Below are 26,783 nucleotides of genomic sequence, written 5' to 3' on the forward strand. Positions count from 1 at the left end.
GAGTGTCACTGATTGGGGGAGGTGAAGTGTCACTGATTGGCAGAGGGGGATTGTCACTGATTGGGGAAGGGGGAGTGTCACTGATTGGCAGAGGGGGAGTGTCACTGATTGGGGGAGGGGGGATTGTCACTGATTGCGGAAAGGGGAGTGTCACTGATTGCGGAAGGGGGAGTGTCACTGATTGCGGAAGGGGGAGTGTCACTGATTGCGGAAGGGGGAGTGTCACTGATTGGGGAAATGGGAAGTGTCACTGGGGCAGGGGGGAGTGTCACTGATTGGGGGAGGTGGAGTGTCACTGATTGGGGGAGGGGGGAGTGTCACTGATTGGCAGAGGGGGAGTGTCACTGATTGCGGAAGGGGGAGTGCCACTGATTGCGGAAGGGGGAGTGCCACTGATTGCGGAAGGGGGAGTGCCACTGATTGCGGAAGGGGGAGTGCCACTGATTGCGGAAGGGGGAGTGCCACTGATTGCGGAAGGGGGAGTGCCACTGATTGCGGAAGGGGGAGTGCCACTGATTGCGGAAGGGGGAGTGCCACTGATTGCGGAAGGGGGAGTGCCACTGATTGCGGAAGGGGGAGTGCCACTGATTGCGGAAGGGGGTGTGTCACTGATTGCGGAAGGGGGTGTGTCACTGATTGGGGGAGGAGGAGTGTCACTGATTGGGGGAGGAGGAGTGTCACTGATTGGGGCAGGGGGGAGTGACAATGGTTGCGGAAGGGGGAGTGTCACTGATTGCGGAAGGGGGTGTGTCACTGATTGCGGAAGGGGGTGTGTCACTGATTGCGGAAGGGGGTGTGTCACTGATTGCGGAAGGGGTGTGTCACTGATTGGGGGAGGAGGAGTGTCACTGATTGGGGCAGGGGGGAGTGACAATGGTTGCGGAAGGGGGAGTGTCACTGATTGGCAGAGGGGGAGTGTCACTGATTGGGGAAGGGGGTAGCGTCACTGGGTGAGGGGGCAGCGTCACTGATTGGCGGAGGGGGAGTGTCACTGATTGGCGGAGGGGGAGTGTTACTGATTGGCGGAGGAGGAGTGTCACTGATTGGGGAAGGGGGAAGCATCACTCGGGGAAGGGGGAGTGTCACTGATTGGGGGAGGGGGATTGTCACTGATTGGGGAAGGGGGAAGCATCACTCGGGGAAGGGGGAGTGTCACTGATTGGGGAAGGCGGGAGTGTCACTGATTGGGGGAGGGGGAGTGTCACTGATTGGGGAAGGCAGGAGTGTCATTGATTGGGGGAGGTGGAGTGTCACTGATTGGGGGAGGGGGAGTGTCACTGATTGGGGGAGGGGGAGTGTCACTGATTGGGGAAGGCGGGAGTGTCATTGATTGGGGGAGGTGGAGTGTCACTGATTGGGGAAGGCGGGAGTGTCACTGATTGGGGGAGGAGGAGTGTCACTGATTGGGGAAGGGGGAGCATCACTCGGGGAGAGGGGTGTGTCACTGATTGGGGGAGGGAGAAGTGTCACTGATTGGAGGAGGGGGGAGTGCCAATGATTGGGGGAGGGGTGCATGTCACTGATTGGGGGAGGGGTGCGTGTCACTGATTGGGGGAGGTGGAGTGTCACTGATTGGGGGAGGAGGAGTGTCACTGATTGGGGGAGGAGGAGTGTCACTGATTGGGGAAGGCGGGAGTGTCACTGATTGGGGGAGGAGGAGTGTCACTGATTGGGGGAGGAGGAGTGTCACTGATTGGGGGAGGTGGAGTGTCACTGATTGGGGAAGGGGGAAGCGTCACTGGGTGAGGGGGCAGTGTCACTGATTGGAGAAGGCGGGAGTGTCACTGATTGGGGAAGGCGGGAGTGTCACTGATTGGCGGAGGAGGAGTGTCACTGATTGGCGGAGGAGGAGTGTCACTGATTGGGGAAGGCGGGAGTGTCACTGATTGGGGAAGGCGGGAGTGTCACTGATTGGCGGAGGAGGAGTGTCACTGATTGGGGAAGGGGGAAGCATCACTCGGGGAGAGGGGAGTGTCACTGATTGGGGGAGAGAGAAGTGTCACTGATTGGGGGAGGGGGAGTGCCAATGATTGGGGGAGGGGGGGCGTGTCACTGATTGTGGGAGGTGGTGTGTCACTGATTGGGGGAGGTGGAGTGTCACTGATTGTGGGAGGTGGAGTGTCACTGATTGTGGGAGGTGGAGTGTCACTGATTGGGGGAGGAGGAGTGTCACTGATTGTGGGAGGTGGAGTGTCACTGATTGGGGGAGGTGGAGTGTCACTGATTGGGGGAGGTGGAGTGTCACTGATTGGGGGAGGTGGAGTGTCACTGGGGGAGGTGGAGTGTCACTGGGGGAGGTGGAGTGTCACTGATTGGGGAAGGGGGGGTGTCACTGATTGGCAGAGGGGCAGTGTCACTGATTGGGGAAGGGGGAAGCGTCACTGGGTGAGGGGGAGTGTCACTGATTGGCGGAGGAGGAGTGTCACTGATTGGCGGAGGAGGAGTGTCACTGATTGGCGGAGGAGGAGTGTCACTGATTGGCAGAGGGGGAGTGTCATTGATTGGCGGAGGAGGAGTGTCACTGATTGGGGAAGGGGGAAGCATCACTCGTGGAGAGGGGAGTGTCACTGATTGGGGGGTGGAGAAGTGTCACTGATTGGGGGAGGGGGGAGTGTCAATGATTGGGGGAGGTGGAGTGTCACTGATTGGGGAGGGGCAAGTGTCATTGATTGGAGGAGGGGGACTGTCACTAATTGGGGAAGGGGAAAGCGTCAATGGGGGAGGGGGGGATTGTCACTGATTGTGGAAAGGGGAGTGTCACTGATTCGGGGAAGGGCAGTGTCACTGACTTTGGAAGTGGGAGTGTCACTGGGTGAGGGCGAGTGTCTCTGATTGGGGGAGGGGACAGTGTCATCACTGGTTGGGAGAGCGGGAGTGTCACTGTTTGAGGGAAGGGGAGTGTCACTGTGAGGGAGGGAGGAGTGTCACTGATTCTGGGAGGGAGGAGTGTCACTGTTTGAGGGAAGGGGAGTGTCACTGTGAGGGAGGGGGAGTGTCACTGATTCTGGGAGGGGGAGTGTCACTGATTGGGGAGGGGGAAGTGTCATTGATTGGAGGAGGGGGACTGTCACTAATTGGGGAAGGGGAAAGCGTCAATGGAGGAGGGTAGAGTGTCACTGATTGTGGAAAGGGGAGTGTCACTGATTCGGGGAAGGGCAGTGTCACTGACTTTGGAAGTGGGAGTGTCACTGGGTGAGGGCGAGTGTCTCTGATTGGGGGAGGGGACAGTGTCATCACTGGTTGGGAGAGCGGGAGTGTCACTGTTTGAGGGAGGGGCTGTGTCACTGATTCTGGGAGGGGGGAGTGTCACTGTTTGAGGGAGGGGGAGTGTCACTGTTTGAGGGAGGGGGAGTGATACTGTTTGAGGGAGGGGGAGTGATACTGTTTGAGGGAGGGGGAGTGTCACTGTTTGAGGGAGGGGGAGTGTCACTGATTGGGGAGGGGGGAGTGTCACTGATTGGGGGAGGGGTGGTGTAAATGTTTGAGAGGGTGAGGATAACGTCATTGTTGGGATCCCTGGGAAAGATTGTGCTCTCGGCGCTGACATTGCTCCAAAGTTTAAGTGACCTATCTGTTGGTTTTGTGTTGACCCAGGTGTGAGGTCACAGGCCACAAGCCCCGAGGAAATGGGACCGACCTCTAGACGACGAACGACCAGCGAGGGGCAGTATGAGAACAGTGGCAACAGCAGTGGTGTCTCCCGAAGCCCACCCTTGCGTTCCCCAATACGTTGTGTGTCCCCTGAGGTGGCTAGTTCTATCGCCGCTAATCCAGGAGGACGACCCAAAGAGGTGAGATAGTGTTGACCGGGGTTTGGGTTTTTATAATCTGCTGTGTCCTGTGGACACTGACTCTCACTGGGGTAGGGTTTCCCGAAGCCTCACTCCCTCTCCCGTTGCTGATACCTGCTGGTCCATCATGTGGTAGCGATGGGCTGTGAGGCTGGGGTAGGGCTTGGTGAGTTGGCTGGATTTCACAGGGGAATCGGATTGGAATGTTGTAGGGAAGGAAGCCAGGGAAAGCAGGAAGTGATTCCCACAGAGATAGCAGCTGGGATTTGTTTCTATATTAAAGGATTGTAGTCCCATTCAGTCTCAGCAGCCTCTGTTACCCCGTGAGAGAGCGAGACCACGAATGGAAAATCCACCTTTGGCATTTGGGAGGATATCACAGTTGACACAAGGCTGGGTGTTGCATAGAAAAGTACAGCACATGGAGAGGCCATTTGGCCCATCATACCAGTGCCAGTTCTTTGAAAGAGCTATCCAATTAGTCTTATACTCACTGCCATTTCCCCATAGCCCTGTAATCTTTTCCCTTCAAGAATTTATCCAATTTCTTTTGAAATGATTATTGAATCTGCTTCCAGCAGCCTTTCAGGCAGCACCTTCCAGATCACAACAACTCGCTGTCTAAAACATATTTTCCTCACTTCCTTGTCTGGTTCCATTTACATTGACCTTAAACCTGTGTCCTCTGGCTACCAACCTTCCCAAACTGGAAATAGCTTCTCCTCATCCACTAAACCCCCTCATGATTCTGAACACCTCTATTAAATTTCCCCTTAACCTTCTGTGCTCTGAGGAGAACAATCTCAGCTTCTCCAGTCTCAAAACTCCCTTTTGAGTGGTGCTTGCAAGCACAATCTTCTAACATCACTGGCCTGTAGGCAATGCTTAAGGTATAAACTATTGCATTGGTTTCAAATCTCACCCCACCAATAGGCAAGCACTGCATCAATGTGTCCAATGGAGTAAAAATAGTTGTGTTAACTTTATAAATTACACAAACGTACAGCACAGGAGGCCATTCGGCCTAGTGTGCCAGTGCTGACTTTTTGAAAGAGCAGTCACGTTTAGTCCCACATCGCCTCTTTCTGTCTGTAACCCTGTAAGTTCCTCATTCTCCAGCACTGGTTCAACACCCTTTGAAATTGTTTTATAGAATCAGCTTTCAGCCCCTTTTCAGGTCCAGTGTTCCATAACCTGAAAACTCAGTGAAAAAATTGTTCATCTCCTCTCTAGATGGTTTTCCAATGAATTGGAATCTATAATCTTGTATTATTGATCCATTCACCAGATGGAATCATTTTTCTCCATCTTCTCCATCAAAACCTCTCATCATTTTGAAAACCTTATTGGGTTACCTCCTAATCTTCTCTGTTCCAAGGATAACAGACCAACATTTTCCAATTTCTTCTCATAGCTGAAGCCCCTCATTCCTGGTAACATCCTGGGAAATCTCCTCTGGACACTTTGTTCAGCCTTTACATCTTTTCCCGAATTGGGGACTCCACAATTCTCCACAATATTCTAACCAGTGTCTTAAAATGGCCAGGCCATTAGGAAGTGAAATGAGGAAATGTATTTTCACAGTGAGTAATTAGAAACTGGAACATATCACACCATGTCCCCCTCCACAAGGGGGATTGACAGATTTTTGTTTTGGAACAGGTTTGGATGGTCTCTTCCTGTTCCTGTGTAACAGGTTTGAGGGGCTGAATGGCCTCTGATGTTCCTGTGTAATAGGTTCGAGGGACTCAATGGCCTCTGATGTTCTTGTGTAATAGATTTGAGGGGCTGAATGGCCTTTTCCTGTTCCTGTTGTAACAGCTCAAGGGGCTGAATGGCCTCCATATGTTTGTATGATTCTATAATGTTGCCTTAGAATGCAGACCCTCAATTGAGTTCAACAGTGAAGAGTGTTAGAAGGAATCTTTCACTTGACTGAATTACAATTACTCAGAACCACTGTGCACGTCTGATTGCAGGTCTCATCTTTAACTATCTTGATCACTTTGTCTCACTTTGTCTTTATCAGCCCAACATGCACAGCTACAGAGAAGCATTCGAAGAAATGGAAGGAACGCCAACGAGTCCCACCAGTGGGGGTGAGAACTGCCCTTTTCTGGGTGATTTATTTCTCTCTTCCCAAACCCCTTACTTCAAAGTTCGTAAATTCCTGAATTCACAGAGACGTGGAGAGCAAAGAGTACAGAAAAGATTATCTGTGTCAAACCAGCCTGCCACTCATCACAGATTACACAAACCAAACTAACCCCACTACCCCACTCTCTCCCCATAGCCCTGTATCAATCCCCAAACTAATCCCACTGCCCCACTCTCTCCCCATAGGCCTGTATCAATCCCCAAACTAATCCCACTGCCTCACTCTCTCCCCATAGCCCTTTATCAATCCCAAATTAATCCCACTGCCCCGGTCTCTCCCCATAGCCCTGTATCAATCCCAAACTAATCCCACTGCCCTGCTCTTTCCCCATAGCCCTGTATCAATCCCAAACTAATCCCATTAACCTGCTCTCTCCATAGCCATGTATCAATCCCAAACTAATCCCATGACCTGCTCTTTCCCCATAGCCCTGTATCAATCCCAAACTAATTCCATTAACCTGCTCTCTCTCCATTGCCATGTTTCAATCCCAAACTAATCCCATGCCCCACTCTCTCCCCATAGCCCTGTATCAATCCCAAACCAATCCCCTGCCCCATAAGACCATAAGACATAGGAACAGAAGTAGACCATTTAGCCCATTGAGAGTGCTCCGCCATTCAGTGAGATCATGGCTGACCTGATAATCCTCAACTTCACTTTCCTGCCTTTTCCCCATACCCCTTGATTCCCTTACTGATTAAAGATCTGTCTATCTCACCTTGAATATACTTAACGACCCAGCCTCTACAGCTCTCTGCAGTAAATAATTCCACAAGTTAACTACCTCTGAGAGAAGAAATTCCTCCTAATCTCTGTCTTAAATGGGTGACCCCTTACTCTGAGATTATGCCCTCTGGTCCTAGACTCTCCTACAAGGGGAAACAACCTCTCAGTATCTAAAACAGAAACAGAATTACCTGGACAAACTCAGCAGGTCTGGCAGCATCAGCGGAGAAGAAAAGAGTTGACGTTTCGAGTCCTCATGACCCTTCAACAGAGCTGATCTTTCTTAATAAGGAGAGGGAAATATATGATTCCCTCTCCTTGTAAAGAAAGATCAGTTCTGTTGAAGGGTCATGAGGACTCGAAACGTCAACTCTTTTCTTCTCCGCCGATGCTGCCAGACCTGTTGAGTTTGTCCAGGTAATTCTGTTTTTGTTTTGGATTTCCAGCATCCGCAGTTTTTTGTTTTTTTCTCTCAGTATCTACCCTGTCAAGCACCCTAAGAATCTTATATGTTTCACTAAGGTTGCCTCTCATTCTTCTGAACTCCAATGAGTACAGAACCTACTCAACCTCTCCTCATCAGAAAATTCCTCAATGCCCGGTATCAACCTAGTGAACCTTCTCTGGACTGCCTCCAATGCCAGTATATCTTTCCTTAGATAAGAGGAACAAAACTGTTCACAGTATTCTAGGTGTGGTCTCATTAGTGCCTTGTATAGTTTTAGCAGGACTTCCCTATTTTTATACTTCATTCCCTTTGAAATAAAGGCCAATATTCTATTTGCCTTCCCTATTACCTTTTGAATTTATATGTTAGCTTCTTGTGATTCATGTGCAAAGTCTCCCAAATCCCTCTGTGCTGTAGCTTTCTGCAATCTTTCTCTATTTAAACAATATTCAGCTCCTCTATTCTTCCTGCCAAAGTACATAACCTCACATTTTCCCACATTATATTCCATCTGCCACTTTTTTCCCATTCGCTTAACCTGTCTATATCCCTCTGTAGGCTCCTTGTGTTATCCTCACCACTTGCTTTCCCACCTGTTTTTGTATCATCTGTAAACTTGGCAATAGTATATTCACTTCCCTCATCTAAATCATTAACAGATATCGTAAGTAATTGAGGCCCTAGCACTGATCCCGAGGCACTCTGCCAGTTATTGGTTGCCATCATGAAAATGCCCCCCTTATCCCAACTCGCTGTCTTCAATTAATTAGCCAGTCCTCTATCCATGCAACTATACCACCCCAACACCATAGGCTCGTATTTTATTAAGTAGCCTTATGTGCTGTATCTTATCGAATGCCTTTTGGTAATCCAAATATATTACATCTACTGGTTCCCCTTTATCTATCCTCCTCAAAGAATTCTAATAAATTTGTCAGGCGGGATTCCCCCTTCATGAAGCCATGCTGACTCTGCTTGATTAGATTGTGTAATCTTAAATCCTCTGCTATTACACACTTTATAATAGGCCTTTTTCCAATGACAGGTATTAAGCTAACTGGTCTATAATTACCTGTTTTTTGCCTCTCTCCCTTTTTGAATAAGGTTGTTCCTTATTGGCAGTTTTCCAATCCTCTGGGACTTTTCCAGAATCTTCCAGAAGATTACTACCAGTGCCTCCACTACCTGTGTAGCTACTTCCTTTAATATCCTAGGATGCAACCCATCAGGCCCAGGAGAATTATCGGCCTTCAGCCCCATTAGTTTTCCTAGTACTTTTTCTCTAGTGATAGTTTTTGTATTTATTTCCTCCGCCTCTTCTCCCCCTTGATTATTTAGTACTGGAATGCTATTAGTATGCTCTACTGTGAAGACTGAAGCAAAGTACTTATTCAACTCCTCTACCATTTCCCGGTTCCCCATTATTATTTCCCCAGCCTTATTCTGCAAGGGGCCTGTGTTCACTTTGGCCTCTCTCTTCTTTTTTATATATTTAAAGAAGCTCTTATTGTCCGTTTTTGTATTACTTGCTAGTTTACCCTCAAAGTTTATTTTCTCCCTTTTTATTTTTTTTGTCACCTTTTGTTGGTTTTTAAAACTTTCCTAACCCTCTGGCTTACCACTAATCTTTGCCACATTGTATGTATTTTCTTTTAATTTGATACTATGCTTAACTTCCTTGGCTAACCATGGTTGGTTTATTCCCTTCCAAGAATCTTTCTCCCTCACTGGGGTATATCTTTGTTGTGAGTCATGAACTATTTTCTTAAATGTCTGCCATTGTTCATCAACCATATTTTCTGCTAAACTCCTTTCCCAGTCCACTCCAGCCAACTCTGCTCTCACTGCTTTGTAATTACCCTTATTTAAGTTTAGTACAGTTGCTTCTGACCCACGTTTTTCACTCTCAAACTGAATGCTAAATTCTGCCATGTTATGGTCACTGTTTCCTAGGGTATCTTTTACCATTTATAAAACCTGCCTCATTACACATCTCCAGATCCAAAGTAGCCTGATTCCTGGTTGGATCCACAACATATTGTTCTTGGAAACTATCCCATATAAACTCTATGGCCTGAATTTTGCTGTCGGTGAGCAGGGGGCGGGGACCGCTCGCCAGCATGCAAAATGACGCAGGATGATGTCGGGTGGAACCCCCGACATCATCCCACCCCATTTAAATTTTCAGGAAGGCGGGGGCGCAGCCAAATCAGCTGTGCACCCACCGACCTGTCAATGGCCAATTGAGGCCATTGATAGGATCATTTAAACAATTAAAAGACCTGCCCGTCCAACCTTAAGGTTAGTGGGCAGGCCAGGAGCCCCGGCAGCAACTAGAGAAAACATGTAACCTCATCCAACGGTGGAATGAAGCTTCATATAGGGATTTAAAAAGTTTAATAAACTTATAATGTAAATTATGAACATGCCCCATCTCATGTGACATGTTAGGGAGTTTTTTTTTTCTAATTTTCATATTTCTAGAAGTGTAAGCGATCTCCCTGAGGCAGCACTTAGCCTCAGGGGGATGTGCGCTCTTTTTCATGCGAATGATCAAAAGAGCGCACTCTCACAGTTGGGGAATCGCCCCCCCCACCCGCCCTTGCCTGCACAGGAAGCGTATAGCGCTTCCCGCCGGCCGTCACACTGGGCGGGCCTTAATTGGCCCCTCCCACGTAAAATGGCGGCAGGGCACGCTTCTCCAGCGGGTATCAGCTCCCCACCCCACCGGAGATTGGGTCAGGCCCGCCCACCCGGCAGGCAGAAAATTCTGCCCTATGAATTCTTGCTTGTGGCTGCCTCTGCCAATGTGATTTTCCCAATCAACATGAAGGTTAAAGTCACCCATGATTAATGAACTGCCTTTTTCACATGCCCTCATTATACCCTGATTTATTACCTGTCCTACAGTATAACTACTATTAGGGGGCCTATAGACTACCCCCACCAGTGTCTTCTTCCCCTTGTTTTTTCTTACCTCCACCCATATGGATTTTACACCTTCCGATCCAAGATCCTTTCTTGCTATCATACTTATACCATCTCGTACTAACAAAGCTACCCCAGCACCCTTTCCTTCCTGCCTATCCTTTCCAAAAGTCACATACCCCTGAATATTTAGTTCCAGCTTTCATCTCCTTATAACCATGTCTCTGTAAGAGCTATAAGATCACACCCATTAACCTCAATTAGTGCCGTTAATTCATTTATTTTATTCCAAATACTACGTGCATTCAAGTAAAGAGCCATTTATTTTGCCTTTTTACAATTTTTCCCCCTTTGACCTTATTTGATGCTTTTAAAAAAATATTTATACACTCTGTCCCTTCCTGTCACACTCTGGGTATCATTAACTAAATAGCTGCCATGTCCTTTTGCTTCTCCAGAACATGACCCAAGACAGGGACATGGCGAATCCTAGCGAATGAATCACAGAAACCATCAGCACAGCTTCTTACTAACTACAATCAATCACACCTAATACAATCATTGTTTACTATTAACTATTGCTACTTGGAGTACAAACCACTACTGCTGCTGCTACAACCACTACAAGCTACTATTATCTATCAACTACAACTAACTATGATTATTACTACTAACTTCTAATAAATACAACTGACTATTACCAAAACTAGCTTGCACTACTGGGAATGTCAAGATCTGCGTGTGGCCTGTCGATATGTCATGCATTGGGTAGATCGAAATGACTTCCTCTGAAGGTGTGGGATGGGTCAGCATAGCAGACCATGGCCCAGCAGACCGCGTGCCGGCAGACTGTGCGCCGGCAGACTGTGCCCCACCAGACCATGCCCCAGACGCCGGTGTCTCTGAAGACTTGGCCCAGAAGGCCATGTCCTTGGGGCCGTGTCCCAGATGACCATCTCCTAGTAGACTGTGTCCCACAAAACTATGTCACACCAGACGATGTCCCAACAGACTTGTCCCAGCTGACTGTGTCCCAGCAAACTGTGTCCCTTTGTGTCCCAGCAGACCATATCCCAGTGGACTGTATCCCACCAGACTGTGTCCCACCAGACCATGAGCAGAACCTTCCCAACATCGGGTCACAAGCCGAACTTGTCAGGAGTGAGAGCAGCACAGGGATATTTGCGGATTCCTGAATTGGTCACCTCAATGCTGGCCATCCAATCAGAACAGTGTAACAGGGTCCCAGAGCTGCCAGTCCAATCAGAGGGTTGGAAGAGGGAGAGGTGGGCACTGCTTAGTCAGATAGGAGAGCTGGAGGGTATTTCAATATGGATCCCTTAGAGGGGTGAATATAAAATAGAGTTTCAGAGCAGACCCCCTTGGAGTGGAGGGGAATCCCCTCTGGATTCCTCGTAGAGCCTGCAGAGGCAGTCGCCCCAACTCCCTCCAGGATACCCACAAGGAAGTTGCCACCGTGAAGCTTGCATTCTCGACCCTGGGTCGGGGGAAGGCGGGAGCTCCAGGACAAATAAATGCCAGCAAGTGCTTTAAATGACTCCCCATTGGGACATTAAATATACAGTCAACCTGCATGCTGGCCCACCGCCTGCAAGCTTTCTCAGTGACTGGAATGCATCGAGGAGCCATTCCAACTCACCTGGTTCCCCTGCCTTCCAAATTACTATCCCCACTGGGAAAATTCAGCCCCTCCTGTTTGATGCTTCATCAAGTTGATTCCTTTCTGTGACTTCCTTTCTAAGCTTCAAACCTCTTGTTTTATTGCAGCTGTCCGTTCCCCACCAGGACTAGCTAAGACTCCACTCTCTGCACTGGGCCTGAAGCCTCACAATCCAGCTGATGTCCTCCTCCAGTCAGCAGCGCTCGGACAAGGTACAATCATCTGTTAACCTGATGGTCAAATCCTATGCAAAGCCTCATCATGGAGAGGGAGAGGGAAACGGAGAGTGAGAGTGAAGTGAGGAGAGAGAGAGAGACAGAGGTGGAGAGACAGAGATAGAGAGCGAGACATAGATGGAGATGGAGCACAAGACAGGGAGGGAGAGTAAGAAGGAGATGAAGAGGGAGATGGAGAGGGAAATGATGAGGGAGAAGGAGATGGAAAATACTGCAAAATCTTTTGGATATTAGCAAAAGAACCAAAAGTGACACATGGAAATATTTGTTTATGCAGCGAGTGGTTAGGATCTGAAATGCATTGCTCAAGAGTGTGGTGGAGGTAGGTCCAATCGAGATATTCAGTAGCGAATTAGGCTGCTATCTGAAAAGGAGGAATGTGCAGGGTTTCAGGAAGAAGGCAGGAGAATGATACTAAGTTAATTGCTCCTTCGGGGAGCCAATGCAGACATGATGGGCTGAATGGCGTTCTTCTGTGCTGTAACAACTCTGTGATTCTGTGACATGAGGGAAATCTTTCTCACTCAACAAGTGGCTACGATCCAGAATGCACTGCCTGAAAGGGCAGTGGAAACAGATTCAATAATAACCTACAAAAAGGAATTGGATAAATATTCGAAGAAGAAAAAGGTGCAGTGATTTGCGGGGAGGGCAGAGAAATGGGGCTAAGTGGATTGCTCTTCAAAAGAGCCAGTACAGGTTCGATGGGCCAAATGACCTCCTCTCAGTGGTATTTCTCCCTGTTTTGATGGGCGGCTGAGGAAAGGGGACATACACTTAGCAGATATTCTGATATCGTTGAATGATTGTTAAGGATTTAAAGGAGGGACAAAGAATAGCATTTACATAGCACCTTTCACAACTTAAGGATGTGCCAAAGCTCTTTACAATGGATGATTTACATTTGGACTATAGTCAGCATAGCAATGTAGGAAATACAACAACCAACATGGAACACCAGAAGCCCATAAATAGCAAAGTGATGAAGACCAGATCATATGTTTTAGTATTTTAGGGATAAATATTGTCCATGATACTGACAAGAAACTACTCTGCCCTTCTCTGCAGGAGTGCTCGGGGATACTTTACACCCACCTGAGAGGGGAGACATGGTTTTGGACTAATGTCACATCTAAAAAATAGCACCACTAACAGTGCAGCACTCCCTCGGTACTGACCCTCAGACAGTGCAGCACTCCCTCGCCACTGACCCTCCGACAGTACAGCACTCCCTCAGTACTGACCCTCTGACAGTGCAGTACTCCCTCAGTACTGACCCGCTGTCAGTGCAGTACACCCTCAGTACTGACCCCCTGTCAGTGCAGCACTCCCTCAGTACTGATCCCCTGTCAGTGCAGCACTCCCTGAGTATTGACCCTCTGACAGTGCAGCGCACCCTCAGTACTGACCCTCTGACAGTGCAGCGCTCCCTCAGTACTGACCCTCCGACAGTACAGCACTCCCTCAGTATTGACCCCCTGACAGTGCAGTACTCCCTCAGTACTGACCCCCTGACAGTGCAGCACTCCCTCAGTACTGACCCTCTGACAGTGCAGTGCTCCCTCAGTACTGACCCTCTGACAGTGCAGCATTCCCTCAGTACTGACCCCCTGACAGTGCAGTACTCCAGCAGTACTGACCCTCCAACAGTGCAGCACTCCCTCAGTACTGACCCTCCAGTTGTGCAGTTTTTTTCCCAGCCTCTAGCTTGGTTACTTCTGCCCCAACATCAGAACATGTTTTAAAATGGAACCTTTGATCCTCCCTCTCTCTGTGGCCATGTTCCACAATAGACAATGGAGTTACTTATTGGGCCTCCCAGAAAAAGTCCCAGAAAATGTTCTAACAGGTCACACATATTGTGTACTCTCTGGGGAAAACATGCTTTCGACCTGTACCACAACTGATGAGCTCTCTCAGGGATATCAGATCAAGCAACTAAAAGAACCTTCCATTAAAAGGCATCGGGGATTAGAGGGTTAAATCACAAGGGCAGGGTGCATTGACTGGGATTACAATACCATGAATTTGGAAAATTGAAGGGTAAATCGATTGAGGTTTTTAAAATTAGTAAAGGATTTTATATACGAGACGGAGAGCAACTATTTCCTTAGATATCTGAAATTTAGAGTCAGGCCGTTCAGTGGTGATGTCAGGAAGCATTTCTTCACACAAAGGGCTGCTGGGAATTAGGAAGTCACTCCACACAAAGCTGTGGATACTGGGGGTCAATTGAAATTTTCAGTCAGAGTTGGATAGATTTTTGTTGGGTAATGCAATCAAGGGAGAGAGGCAGAGAAGTGGAACAGAATTGAAAGGTCCTCCTCCTGTTCCTGACAACCAGGTGTGAGCTCACACTGATACAGATTTACTCTCCTCACACTCTGTCTCTTCTTATCTCCTCAGAGGGAGACAGTAGCCCAATAGATGGAGAGGGAGAAGGTAAGAGGCCCTGTTCAGACCCACCATCCTGTTTGTCAATCAGTCATTTTAATCTTCCCTGGTAGCTTGCATTCCATAGCTGACATTAGACCTCAGGCCCAAATCATCAGCCATTAGAACCAAATCATTCATGCCACACAAGGACCAGGAAAATGTGTTTCTGTCTCTGTAGTTTATAATTTCATTTACTCATCCTTTCTCTCAGTCTTTGTGTTCCCAGTTGTTTGTTTGAGGACAGCTGGACATTATTCCATATCTGAGGGTGAATTTGGGGTTACAGGACGGTGCTGCAAAATTTGTTTCCCTGTCACAGTGGAATTTGAGGAGCAGCAGCTGGTTAGATGTTTGGAAGTGCACTGTTTGCTCAGTTTGGTTTGCAGATCCATGAATGACAGGTTGTGAAAGAGAAAGTGCTGATTAGCTGGAGAAAAGTTGTGAAAGATGAGAAATACACTTGTAAGAAAGAGGCAAACACGTGGGCCAGACCATTCCACTGGCAGGAACTCTGTACAGTCATCACCTGGACACTCAATTTAGAAGGATGAGGCTGCAGGTGGGGACTACCAATATTGAGAATACCTGCACAATGGATGTATGAGATGGGGGCTTAATTTTATATAGCAGAACACCAAAGGAGTGAAGGCACAGGGCTTTACAGTCTCAAACAAGTGGGCCACATCAGAGCAGTGCCTTCTGAGTGCCTCTTCAAACACTCCCAGAGCAGACACAGCACAGGATTAGATACAGAGTGAAGTTCCCTCTACACTGTCCCAAACAAACACTCCCAGGGCAGGTACAGCATGGGGTTAGATACAGAGTAAAGCTCCCTCTACACTGTTCCCATCAAACACTCCCAGGACAGGTACAGCACGGGGTTAGATACAGAGTAAAGCTCCCTCCAGCAGATGGAGAAAATATTGTTATTCGGTGCTGTGAAAAATAAATGCTGGTTTGTGATGTCGCACTCAGATATTCTTATGAGGGAAGTTTAACTGTAAACTTTATGTAATGTTCTAACTGTGACACTCACAGTCAAGTGTGACCAAAGATAATTTGCCTCATTTTGCTATGTAAATGTTGATGCAGTCAGGGAGGCAGATCAATTGTATCATGGTGTCTACCATCAATCACACAGGAATCATCTTACATCATCCACTGGCTTCCTGATCTGTAAAAGTTAATATGTTGAATGCCTTCACTTTCCATGAGCTCTCCACATCAGAGGACACAGGGCAGAATGGAAGATGATGATGTAAAATTGGCTGAACAGGTCAGGAGGGAGTGCGAAATGAGATCTTGATGTTTGATCACCCATTTCATGCCACTGTTGAAGAGTGAAGTCCTTTACCCACTGTTCTCTGCTGCTTCTGAGCTGCTCTAAAGGCTGTTTCCCTCCTTTTTTTTCACTGTTCCTCTGTGGGTGTAGTAACTGCTGCCACCATTTGTTATCATTGGGTTGTCACGGAAGACATTGAGTGTCCTAATCTGGTAAGAGATTGCCTGGAGGCAAGGATCGTTCTTTAAAAGTACTCTTATTAACATAACTAACTGTATACAAGATTACATAACATCAAAACGGAAATATACTGCTTCCCCTCTCCCTGAGTGACATCATTATGACATAGCTCCTTACGCACATGCTCAGTAGCTAGTATTGGAGCAGTGTTAGAGTTAACCCACAGTTTGAGGGGAGATTGAGGGTGGGAAGGGTGGAGTCCCATATTTTGAGGGGAAATTGAGGGAGGGAAGGGTGGAGTCCCACAGTTTGAGGGTGGAGTGAGGGAGGGAAGGGAGGAGTCCCACAGTTTGAGGGGGAGTGAATGAGGGAGGGGAGCAGTCCCGTGTTTGAGGGGAAGTGGGAGAGGGGAGAAGTTCCACAGTTTGAGGGGAGAGTGAGGGAGGGGAGGCATCCCACATTTTGCAGGGAGAGTTTGGGAGGGGAAGCGTCCCACAGTTTGAGGGAAGTGAGCAAGGGGAGGAGTCCTACAGTTTGGGGGGAGTGAGGGAGGGGAGAGTCCTACATTTTGAGGGCAGTGAAGGAGGGGAGGATCCCACAGTTTGAGGGGAGACCAATAGATTGGAATATTTATGTGATGGAGATATGATTGGCATCTCTGTGCTCCACCAGCTGTTGGACCCGGGCAGGAACTCTGCCTCTGTCTCTCTCTCTCTCTCTCTATCTTTCCCTTTCTGACTGCCTCAGTCTCCATCACTCTTTCCCTCCCACTCCCTTTCTCTCTCTGTTGACTCTGTCTCTCTTTCCTTCTCTCTCTCTCACCCTGTCATTATCTCTACCTCTTCCTCACTTTCTGCTAAAGGTTCAGCATTTGTGATCAAGTAGTTGATGGCAAATTCATGATTTTTTTGCCTTTTTCTTTTTCTGAATTTTTTCCCCATGCTCTGTCAGATATTAATTCTTCATTTTCTATTTAAATTTCTACTTTCTAGTCCTGCACGTGCCTGCCCCCACTCCAGTGTTGTTAACTCTCCCTCGGCTCAGGGTTATAAACTACTTTCCTGATTGAGTCTGGACAGTGAGTGTCAGCAGGGTATTCCTTCATATGTGGTATTGCCCTCTATCAGCATGCCACATCTCACACTTGCACACACACACACACACACACACACACACACTTATGTGCACACACATGCACATTCACAAGCACTGACTCACAATCATGTCCACACTCTCACACTGATTCACGCAAGCGCACGTATGGATTCAGGCACGTGCTCGTGTACACACACACCCACAAACACATACACAGACGCAAACACATACATTGACGCTCACAAACGCATGCAAACATACTCACACACACATAAACACTTCCACAAACTCAGATGCAAATTCACACTGACACAGAAACACTCACAACACACACACACACACACGCATGCACGCACACATATACACATATGTACACACACATCTGTCAACTGCATAAACCTCTCCCACAGCCTTGTGGTTAATGCCTCAATGAGTTGGAGATGCAGAACAAGGGGGAAATAGGACAGGAGCAGTGTGGTAGGATTAGGATAAGAAGGAATGTGATAGAGACAGGGAGTGAGTAGGGATATGGGGGGTGAAATAGGAAGAGTGAGATAGAGATGGGGGAGTGAGATGGAGATGGGGAGTGAGATAGAGACTTGGGGAGTGGAGGTAGAGACGGGGGAGCGGAGGTAGAGATGGGGGAGTGAGGTAGAGACAGGACGAAAGTATTGGGATGAAGTATGGGGATCAGGAGAAAGATGGTGGTTTGATATGATTATGAGGGATTGGGATTTAGTATTAGATTAACTGAATCAGATTTATTCCTGATGAAAAATTAAACAGGCTCAAAAATGAGAAAATCCAAGTAAGCAATAATTTTCACTAACAAATAACCCTCCCTAACTAGTGATCTCATTAACTAATGAACCTAAATACTTAGCAAACTAGGTCTCAGTAACCAATTAAACTGAACCTGAGACTGATATAAATAGCGAGACTGCTCTTCACTCTAAAGCTAACTGATTGGGGGTCTAGTTTACATCTTTGAAATTTGGTGCCAGCTCTCTCTTAGTGCTGGCTGACACATTGTAAATCCGGGATGGATCCTGATCTTTAGCTAACCAGTGCTGCTGGCATTAGCAGGAACTGAGGGGTTTCTGGGGACTGATAGGAGCTGTTGAAAGTTGGAGAATTCATTCTCTCTAGCCTGTTTTTTTAATCTGGAGGCTGGCAAGCTACGTGCTTTGGTAAGAAACCCAGCTCTCAGTTACATGGAAAGCCTTTGTCTCAAATAGAACGAGGCAAACTGAACATGCCCATTAGAAATGAAAACTGCCAAGCTGAGCTGCAGAGAGAGCCAGCCACATAGAAACAAGACAGAGTGGAGAATTGTTCTGGTGTTTTCCGCCAGGCTCCATGCCCATCATCATTTTAGAGCAAATTTTAGTCAAAGCAACTGTGTCCAGGGCTCTGGACTCTTCCATTCTGTCTATTTGAATTCTACATGCATCTCTCCCTCTCTCTCTCTCTCCCTCTCCTCTCTCTCTCTCTCTCCTCTCCCTATCTCTCTGTATTGCATGAGGAAGCATTTAGGCCCAAGAGAACACTGCAGAACTGAAGACAAGGCAACCAGTGTACTTGCTGAAATTAGGGCAAAGTTAATCAACAGACTACTGGACCATGAACAGGCTTGATGTAGCCAAAGCAAGGCACAAAATATGCAGCAATAATTGAATAAATTATTCTACAGTTCCGCCGAGGGATGGTGATCAAGTTTCACTGAATGGAGACATCTCTTCATGGGAAAACGTTTTTCATTGTTGCTTTTCTGTTACAATTTTAGTCCATGTACTTCACACATTTGTGGAATTCACTCGACAGGAGGGATGAGAGTCATTGGCATCTGGATTCAGTCGGTGGATTCTGCCTAGTCGTGCTTGTGGGACAGCGAGAGGGACAGGGGTGTAAGCGAGTGAAGGGAAGAGGGCTTTCTTAAATTTTCCAGACCTGTTGGAGCAAGCTTTCATGAGCTCAGAAGGACAGTGATTCCTAGGGAAGAGGCTACACGATGCTGCTTGTATTTGGCTCTGGTGGATTTAACGTTTCACTTGCAGATACCTCACAACTGGAGCCTGACAGAAATTGGTATGTAGGTGACTGTCTCTATCTTTCCATCTCACTGTTTCTCTCCCTCTCTCTCTTTCTCCTCCACCTTCATTAATTGATCTCTCACTCTGTTGTTGTTTCTGTGTCTCTTTCTCACAAAACGCTGATTGCAGAAGCCCCGATCCCATTTTAGCAGTATCTGAGTACCCGGTTATGGATGTGTGGATGATACTCGATGTCGCCACATGAGCACCTCTAGCCTGGAATCATTTGAAATTGGTCTGGGCACAGATTGAGTGCTTCTTTGGATTCCAGGATCAACACAGTCCGGTTAACCGTCTCTGTCAACCTGCAGCTGAGTGGTCACCTCTCAGAAATGTCAGGCTCTGAGTTTACCTGAGGTTTATGGTTTCCGTTTCTCCAGCCTGCCTTCCCCACCCTCCCTCCCTGACGCTGTCTGGATTCTCCCTGTTCCATATTGGGAGATTGCTTAACAGGATATACCACTAAAACGCTGAGTCCAGTATGGTAATAACTAGGACATGAGATCAGTGGAACACACCACATTCCAACAAGGTAGTGACTGTATCACTGATACAGTGTAAGAGATTGGTGTGTTATACCCAGTAATACATACTGTTGTTATAGAAATAAAAACAAAAAACTATGGATGCTGGAAATCCAAAACAAAAACAGAATTACCTGGAAAAACACAGCAGGTCTGGCAGCATCGGCGGAGAAGAAAAGAGTTGACGTTTCGAGTTCTCATGACCCTTCAACAGAACTGAGTAATTTTAGGAGAGGGGTGAAATATAAGCTGGTTTAAGGTGCGGGGTGGGGGGGTGGTGTGGGGGGAGAGAAATGGGGGGGGTGTGGTTGTAGGGACAAGCAAGCAGTGATAGGAGCAGATAATCAAAAGGTGTCACAGACAAAAGAACAAAGAGGTGTTGAAAGTGGTGATATTATCTAAACGAATGTGCTAATTAAGATTGGATGGCAAGACACACAAGGTACAGCTCTAGTGGGGGTGGGGTGGAAAGACTAACAGGGCATAAAAGGTATAGATTTAAATATAATGGAAATAGGTGGGAAAAGAAAAATCTGTATAAATTATTGGAAAAAACAAAAGGAAGGGGGAAGAAACAGAAAGGGGGTGGGGATGGAGGAGGGAGTTCAAGATCTAAAGTTGTTGAATTCAATATTCAGTCCGGAAGGCTGTAAAGTGCCTAGTCGGAAGATGAGGTGCTGTTCCTCCAGTTTGCGTTGGGCTTCACTGGAACAATGCAGCAAGCCAAGGACAGACATGTGGGCAAGAGAGCAGGGTGGAGTGTTAAAATAGCAAGCGACAGGGAGGTTTGGGTCTTTCTTGCAGACAGACCACAGGTGTTCTACAAATCGGTCGCCCAGTTTACGTTTGGTCTCTCCAATGTAGAGGAGACCGCATTGGGAGCAACGAATGCAGTAGACTAAGTTAGAGGAAATGCAAGTGAGATGCTGCTTCACTTGAAAGGAGTGTTTGGGCCCTTGATCGGTGAGGAGAGAGGAAGTGAAGGGGCAGATGCTGCATCTTTTGCGTGGGCATGGAGTGGTGCCATAGGAGGGGGTTGAGGAGTAGGGGGTGATGGAGGAGTGGACCAGGGTGTCCCGGAGGGAATGATCCCTACGGAATGCCGCCGGGGAGGGGTGAAGGGAAGATGTGTTTGGTGATGGCATCATGCTGGAGTTGGCGGAAATGGCGGAGGATGATCCTTTGAATGCGGAGGCTGGTGAGGTGATAAGTGAGGACAAGGGGGACCCTATCATGTTTCTGGGAGGGAGGAGAAGGCGTGAGGGCGGATGCGCGTGAGATGGGCTGGACACGGTTGAGGGCCCTGTCAACGACCATGGGTGGAAAACCTCGGTTAAGGAAGAAGGAGGACATGTCAGAGGAACTGTTTTTGAAGGTAGCATCATCAGAACAGATGCGACGGAGGTGAAGGAACTGAGAGAATGGGATGGAGTCCTTACAGGAAGCGGGGTGTGAGGAGCTGTAGTCGAGGTAGCTGTGGGAGTCGGTGAGCTTGTAGTGAATATTGGTCGACAGTCTGTCACCAGAAATTGAGACAGAGAGGTCAAGGAAGGGAAGGGAAGTGTCAGAGATGGACCATGTGAAAATAATGGAGGAGTGGAGATTGGAAGCAAAATTAATAATTTTTTCCAGGTCCCAACGAGAGCATGAAGCAGCACTGAAGTAATCACCGGATGTACCGGAGAAAGAGTTGTGGAAGGGGGCCGGAGTAGGACTGGAACAAGGAATGTTCCACATACCCCATAAAGAAACAAGCATTGCTGGGCCCCATGTGGGTACCCATAGCCCACCTTTTATTTGGAGGAAGTGAGAGGAGTTGAAGGAGAAATTGTTCAGTGTGAGAACAAGTTCAGCCAGACGGAGGAGCGTAGTGGTGGATGGGGATTGTTCAGGCCTCTGTTCGGAAGAAGAAGCTAAGGGCCCTCAGACCATCCTGGTGGGGGATGGAAAGTGTAGAGGGATTGGACATCCATGGTGAAGAGGAAGCGGTTGGGGCCAGAGAACTGGATATTGTTGATGTGACGTAAGGTGTCAGAGGAATCACGGTTATAGGTGGGAAAAAACCTCCATGCTCCTATCACTGCTTGCGTGTCCCTACAACCACAAACCCCCCCACCCCCGCCCCCCCCACTTCTCTCCCCCCTACTCCCCCCCACCTTAAACCAGCTTATATTTCACCCCTCTCCTAATATTACTCAGTTCTGTTGAAGGGTCATGAGGACTCGAAACGTCAACTCTTTTCTTCTCCGCCAATGCTGCCAGACCTGCTGAGTTTTTCCAAGTAATTCTGTTTTTGTTGTTATAGAATATATACAGTGTTATATTCAGTAACACACACCGTTATTATAGAATGTATATAGTGTTATACCCAGTAACACACATCATTATTATAGAATGTATATAGTGTTATACCAAGTAACACACATCGTTATTATAGAATATACAGTTTTATCCCCAGTAACACACTATTATAGAAAATATACAGTATTATACCCAGTAACACACACTGTTATTAGAGAATATATACACTGTTATATCCAGTAACAGGCACTTATTATAGAATATATAGTGTTATACCCAGTTACACACACTTATTATATAATATACACAGTGTTATACCCATAACACACTATTATTATGGAATATACAGTATTATACTCAGTGAACCACACCATTATTATAGAATATATAGTGTTATACTCAGTAAGCCACACTGTTATCATAGAATACATACAGTGTTATATCCAGTAACATATGGTGTGTTATATAGGCCCAGATCTTCCAGTCTCTGTATTGTTGGAGAATGGATGCATTACTCCAAATGTGCTTCGAGACCCTGCAGAAGCCCTGATGTATTGGCCTCAAAGGGAATTGCCTGGGAAATTTTAACTTCTGATGGGCATTTCTCCTGCTCCCAGGGACACTTTGTGAATATCTCTGGCTGTAAGCTGGAGTCAGAGACTTCGGATAGTTCCATGATATTTACGTGGATTGTTATCCAGGAAATGTGAAAGAGAGAGAACTTAGTCTAACTCCTGGATAACTCCAGAACTGACACCTCAGTCACTCAGACTGACACCCTGACTCCATCCTGAGCACCCAACTACCCCATGTTTCTCCCCGACTACTCACCTAACCTCCTGACTGCACTCCTCAACCGCCCAATCAAATCCAACCATACAAGTCTCCCCAGACCAGACCCAACTACCCCGACCCAGCCACCACCTCACCTACCTGCCACCCAACCATCCTGTCACCCTACCACACTACCCGCCTGCTACCTTACCCAACTACCAACTTATCCACCTACTACCTCACCACCTTACCCATCTACCACTTACCTCACCCAACTACCCACACTACCACAAAACCCATTCACCCATTCAGTAACGTTCACACTGGCCCATTAAACTTACCATATGGCAGCTAGTGCCATGAAAAGGGGGCATGTCCTGTCTTTACCCTGTCTCTACAGCGCAGTTATATCCAGTAATGCACAATGTGTTATTATGTAATATACATATAGTGCTGTATGCAGTTATGTACAGTCTGTTATTATATAATATATACAGTGTTATTCCCAGCAACACATGGTGTGTTATTATATAATATAGACAGGAGTGCTATACCCAGTCACACACGCTGTTATTATATCACGTATATAGTTGTATATGCAGTTATGTACATAAGAGCATATGAACAAGGAGCAGGAGTAGGCCATTTGGCTCCTTGAGCTTGGTCCACCATTTACTAAGATCAACACTGATCAGATAGTAACATCAAACCTGAATCCTGCCTACCACCGATATCCTATCACTCCCATGCTTACCAAGAGCCTATCCACCGCTGCCTTAAAAATAATCAAACTCCGCTTTCACCACCTTTTTAGGAAGAGAGTTCCAAAGACTCATGACCCTCTGAGAGAAAAACTTTGGCTTAATCTCTATTTTAAGTGAGTGCCCCTTATTTTTAAACAGTGACCCCCTAGTTCTAGGTTCTTCACAAGAGGAAACATCCTCTCCACATCCACCCTGTTAAGTCCCCTCAGGATCTTATATGTTTCAACCAAGTCGCCTCTTACTCTTCTAAACTCCAGCAGATACAAGCCTAGTCTGACAACCCACCCATTCCAGGTATTAGTCTGGTAAACCTTCTCTGAACTGCTTCCAATGTATTTACATCCTTCCTTAAATAAGGTGACCAATACTGTACACAGTACACCAGATGTGGCCTCACCAGTGCTCTGCATAACTGAAGCATAACCTTCCTACTTTTGTGTTCAATTCACCTCACAATAAATGATAACATTCTATCCGCTTTCCTAATTACCTGCTGTACCTGCATACTAGCTTTCTATGATTCTTGCACTAGGACACCCAGATCCCTCTGCCTCAGAGCTCTGCAATCTCTCACCATTTAGGTAATATGCTTCTCTTTTATTCTTGCTGCCAAAATGGACAATTTCACATTTGCCCATATTATATTCACTCCATCTGCCAGATCTTTGCCCACTCACTTAACCTATCTATATCTGTTTGTAGCCTCCTTATGCCCTCCACACAACTTACTTTCCTACTTATCTTTGTGTCGTCAGTGAATTTGGCAACCAGGAATTTACTGCTCCATCTGTAATTACATTCTTGTTTACCTTATTGTTAACATTATTTATTCCCCAGGCAGTTTGGGGAACATGATCAGTTACTAGAAGCAAGTTGTATTTTACAAGAGATCATCTTGCAAAGAAACCTAGGGCAGGATTTTCCCCTCAGTGCACTAAGTGTGGTGGTGGGTGGGAAAATTGGTGTTTGACCTGTTGGCTGCAATGGCAGGTTTTTGCGCTCTTCCCATCTTACTATATATGGACAGACGGGAAACAAGCCGGATCACTGGCAGGCGGCTTCTGATTTGCCTGCCTTCACTCCACTTCCTTATTCCAGGTGCCATTTTAAAGTTCAGCCACGCACAGGATTCATCAATTTCGGCAGCCCAGGACTGCTCCATTGAAGACTGGGCCCTGACAGTCAAGAAGACGGCAGCTCCCAAATTCAATGACACCTCACTGGCACGCCTTTTGGATGCAGTTGAGGACCCACCGTGATGTCCTCTACCCTTGCTCTGGACGGCAACAAGTTCACCACTCCGGCTTGGGAAGTGCTGGCAGTGGTGGTCAATGCCAACGCTGCACAGGAGAGGGCAGGCACCCAGTTCAGAAAGAGGATGAATCTCATCTGTGCCACCAGGGTAAGTCAACCATCTCATCACTCTCAACTCAAGCCCATCACACATTCACTGGCATCTCACTCACTCTCTCACATACACCCTCACATCTCCATCTGGGCTCATCCCCTCTTGAGATTGAGTCCTTGTCCTGTCCATGGCCCCCTCACTACCCACATGTGCCAGGCACCCTTATCATCTGCCTTGGAATTCGGCCTACTCATACTCTCTCCATCAGTCTTTATGCAGGACAAGCTCGCACACAATCGCAGGAGTGAGGTCCCAGACACAGGGGGTGGAATGGCAGAACTCAAGATCTTCTCTCAGTTCAAAAACCGTGCCATCGAGCTGCCGGAGAGGACTTGGACCATCCTGCGGTGATGCTGAGGTCAACAGCAAACACACAGCTTCCTGCACCAGCTCATCCCTCAGGCAACCACACTGAGTGTATGGTCCTGTTTTCGAATCACCTGCCATGCACTAATTATCTCTCCTTTCTTTCATAGGAACCTCAGCCAAGCACCCGACGGCCTCGGGTGAGGATCCTGAGGACACCTCAGCAGAAGACCCGTCACAGCGCTCACCCACACCCTCCACCAGTGCAGAGACACATATCTCGGTGGGATCTAGTTCTAGAGCAGATTCAGGGTCACAATCTGGTGAGCACAGCACACAACCTGGCCCACAGCAGGTGGAGGTAGGGATATCCAAGGTCGCCGGCACTCCCAGGAGCGCTGGAGGTCAGCATTCTGCTGAGTCCACTCAGATAACGAGCCCTCAAACCTGATTCCAAATCAGTTGGTGGCAGCAACAATCAGTTAGAGGAGGAGGCTCCACAAATATCCCCATCCTCAATGATGGAGGAGCCCAGCACATCAGTGTAAAAGATAAGACTGAAGCATTTGCAACAATCTTCAGCCAGAAGTGCCGAGTGGATAATCCATCTCGGCCTCCTCCGGAGATACCCAGCATCACAGATGCCCGTTTTCAGCTAATTCAATTCACTCCATGTGATATCAACGGCTGAAGGCAATGGATACTGCAAAGGCTGTGGGCCCTGACAATATTCTGCCAATAGTACTGAAGACTTGTGCTCCAGAACTTGCCGTGTCCCTAGCCAAGCTGTTCCAGTACAGCTACAACACTGGCATCTACCTGGCTATGTGGAAAATTGCCCAGGTATGTCCTGTACACATAAAGCAGGACAAATCCAACCCGATCAATTACCGCTCCATTAGTCCAATCTCGATCATTAGTAAAGTAATGGAAGGGGTCATCAGCAGTGCTATCAAGCGGCATTTGCTTAGCAATAACCTGTTCCCTGATGCCCAGTTTGGGTTCCATCTGGGCCACTCAGCTCCTAACCTCAATACAGCCTTGGCTCAAACATGGACAAAAGAGCTGAACTCCCCAGGTGAGATGAGAGTGAGTGCCCTTGACATCAAGGCAGCATTTGACAGAGTGTGGCATCAAGGAGCCCGAGCAAAACTGGAGTCAATGGGAATCGGGGGGGAAAACTCTCTGATGTTTAGCGTAACACCTAGAACAAAGGAAGGTGGTTGTGGTTGTTGGAGGTCAACCATCTCAGCTCCAGGACATCACTGCAGGAGTTCCTCAGGGTAGTGTCCTAGGTCCAACCATCTTCAGCTGCTTCATCAATGACCTTCCTTCCATCATAAGATCAGAAGTGGGGATGCTCGCTGTTGATTGCACAATGTTCGCAACTCCTCAGATATTGAAACAGTCCATGTCCAGATGCAGCAAGACCTGGACAATATCCAGGCTTGGGGATGACAAGTGGAAAGTAACATTCGCACCACACAAGTGTCAGGCAATAACCATCTCCAACAAGAGAGAATCCAACCATCACCCTTTGATGTTCAATGGCATTACCATCACTAAATCCCCCACTATCAGCATCCTGGGGGTTACCATTGGCCAGAAACTGAACCAGACCAGCCAAATAAATAATGTGGCTGTGAATA

The 26,783-nt window shown here is 47.5% G+C and overlaps 1 protein-coding gene across 3 annotated transcripts in view; it reads left to right on the plus strand.

Moving 5' to 3' along the window:
• The window catches only part of LOC121284932 (tensin-like), a 161,698-nt gene that overhangs the window by 92,505 nt on the left and 42,410 nt on the right, over positions 1 to 26,783 (plus strand). For all 3 annotated transcript variants that reach the window (XM_041200868.1, XM_041200869.1, XM_041200870.1), the window contains 3 exons: positions 3,595 to 3,791; positions 5,821 to 5,890; positions 11,843 to 11,947. In XM_041200868.1, coding sequence (XP_041056802.1) covers positions 3,595 to 3,791; positions 5,821 to 5,890; positions 11,843 to 11,947 — 372 coding nt within the window. The remainder of the gene's footprint in view (positions 1 to 3,594; positions 3,792 to 5,820; positions 5,891 to 11,842; positions 11,948 to 26,783) is intronic.

Source organism: Carcharodon carcharias, chromosome 12 (assembly GCF_017639515.1).
Source record: "Carcharodon carcharias isolate sCarCar2 chromosome 12, sCarCar2.pri, whole genome shotgun sequence".
NCBI lineage: Eukaryota > Metazoa > Chordata > Chondrichthyes > Lamniformes > Lamnidae > Carcharodon > Carcharodon carcharias.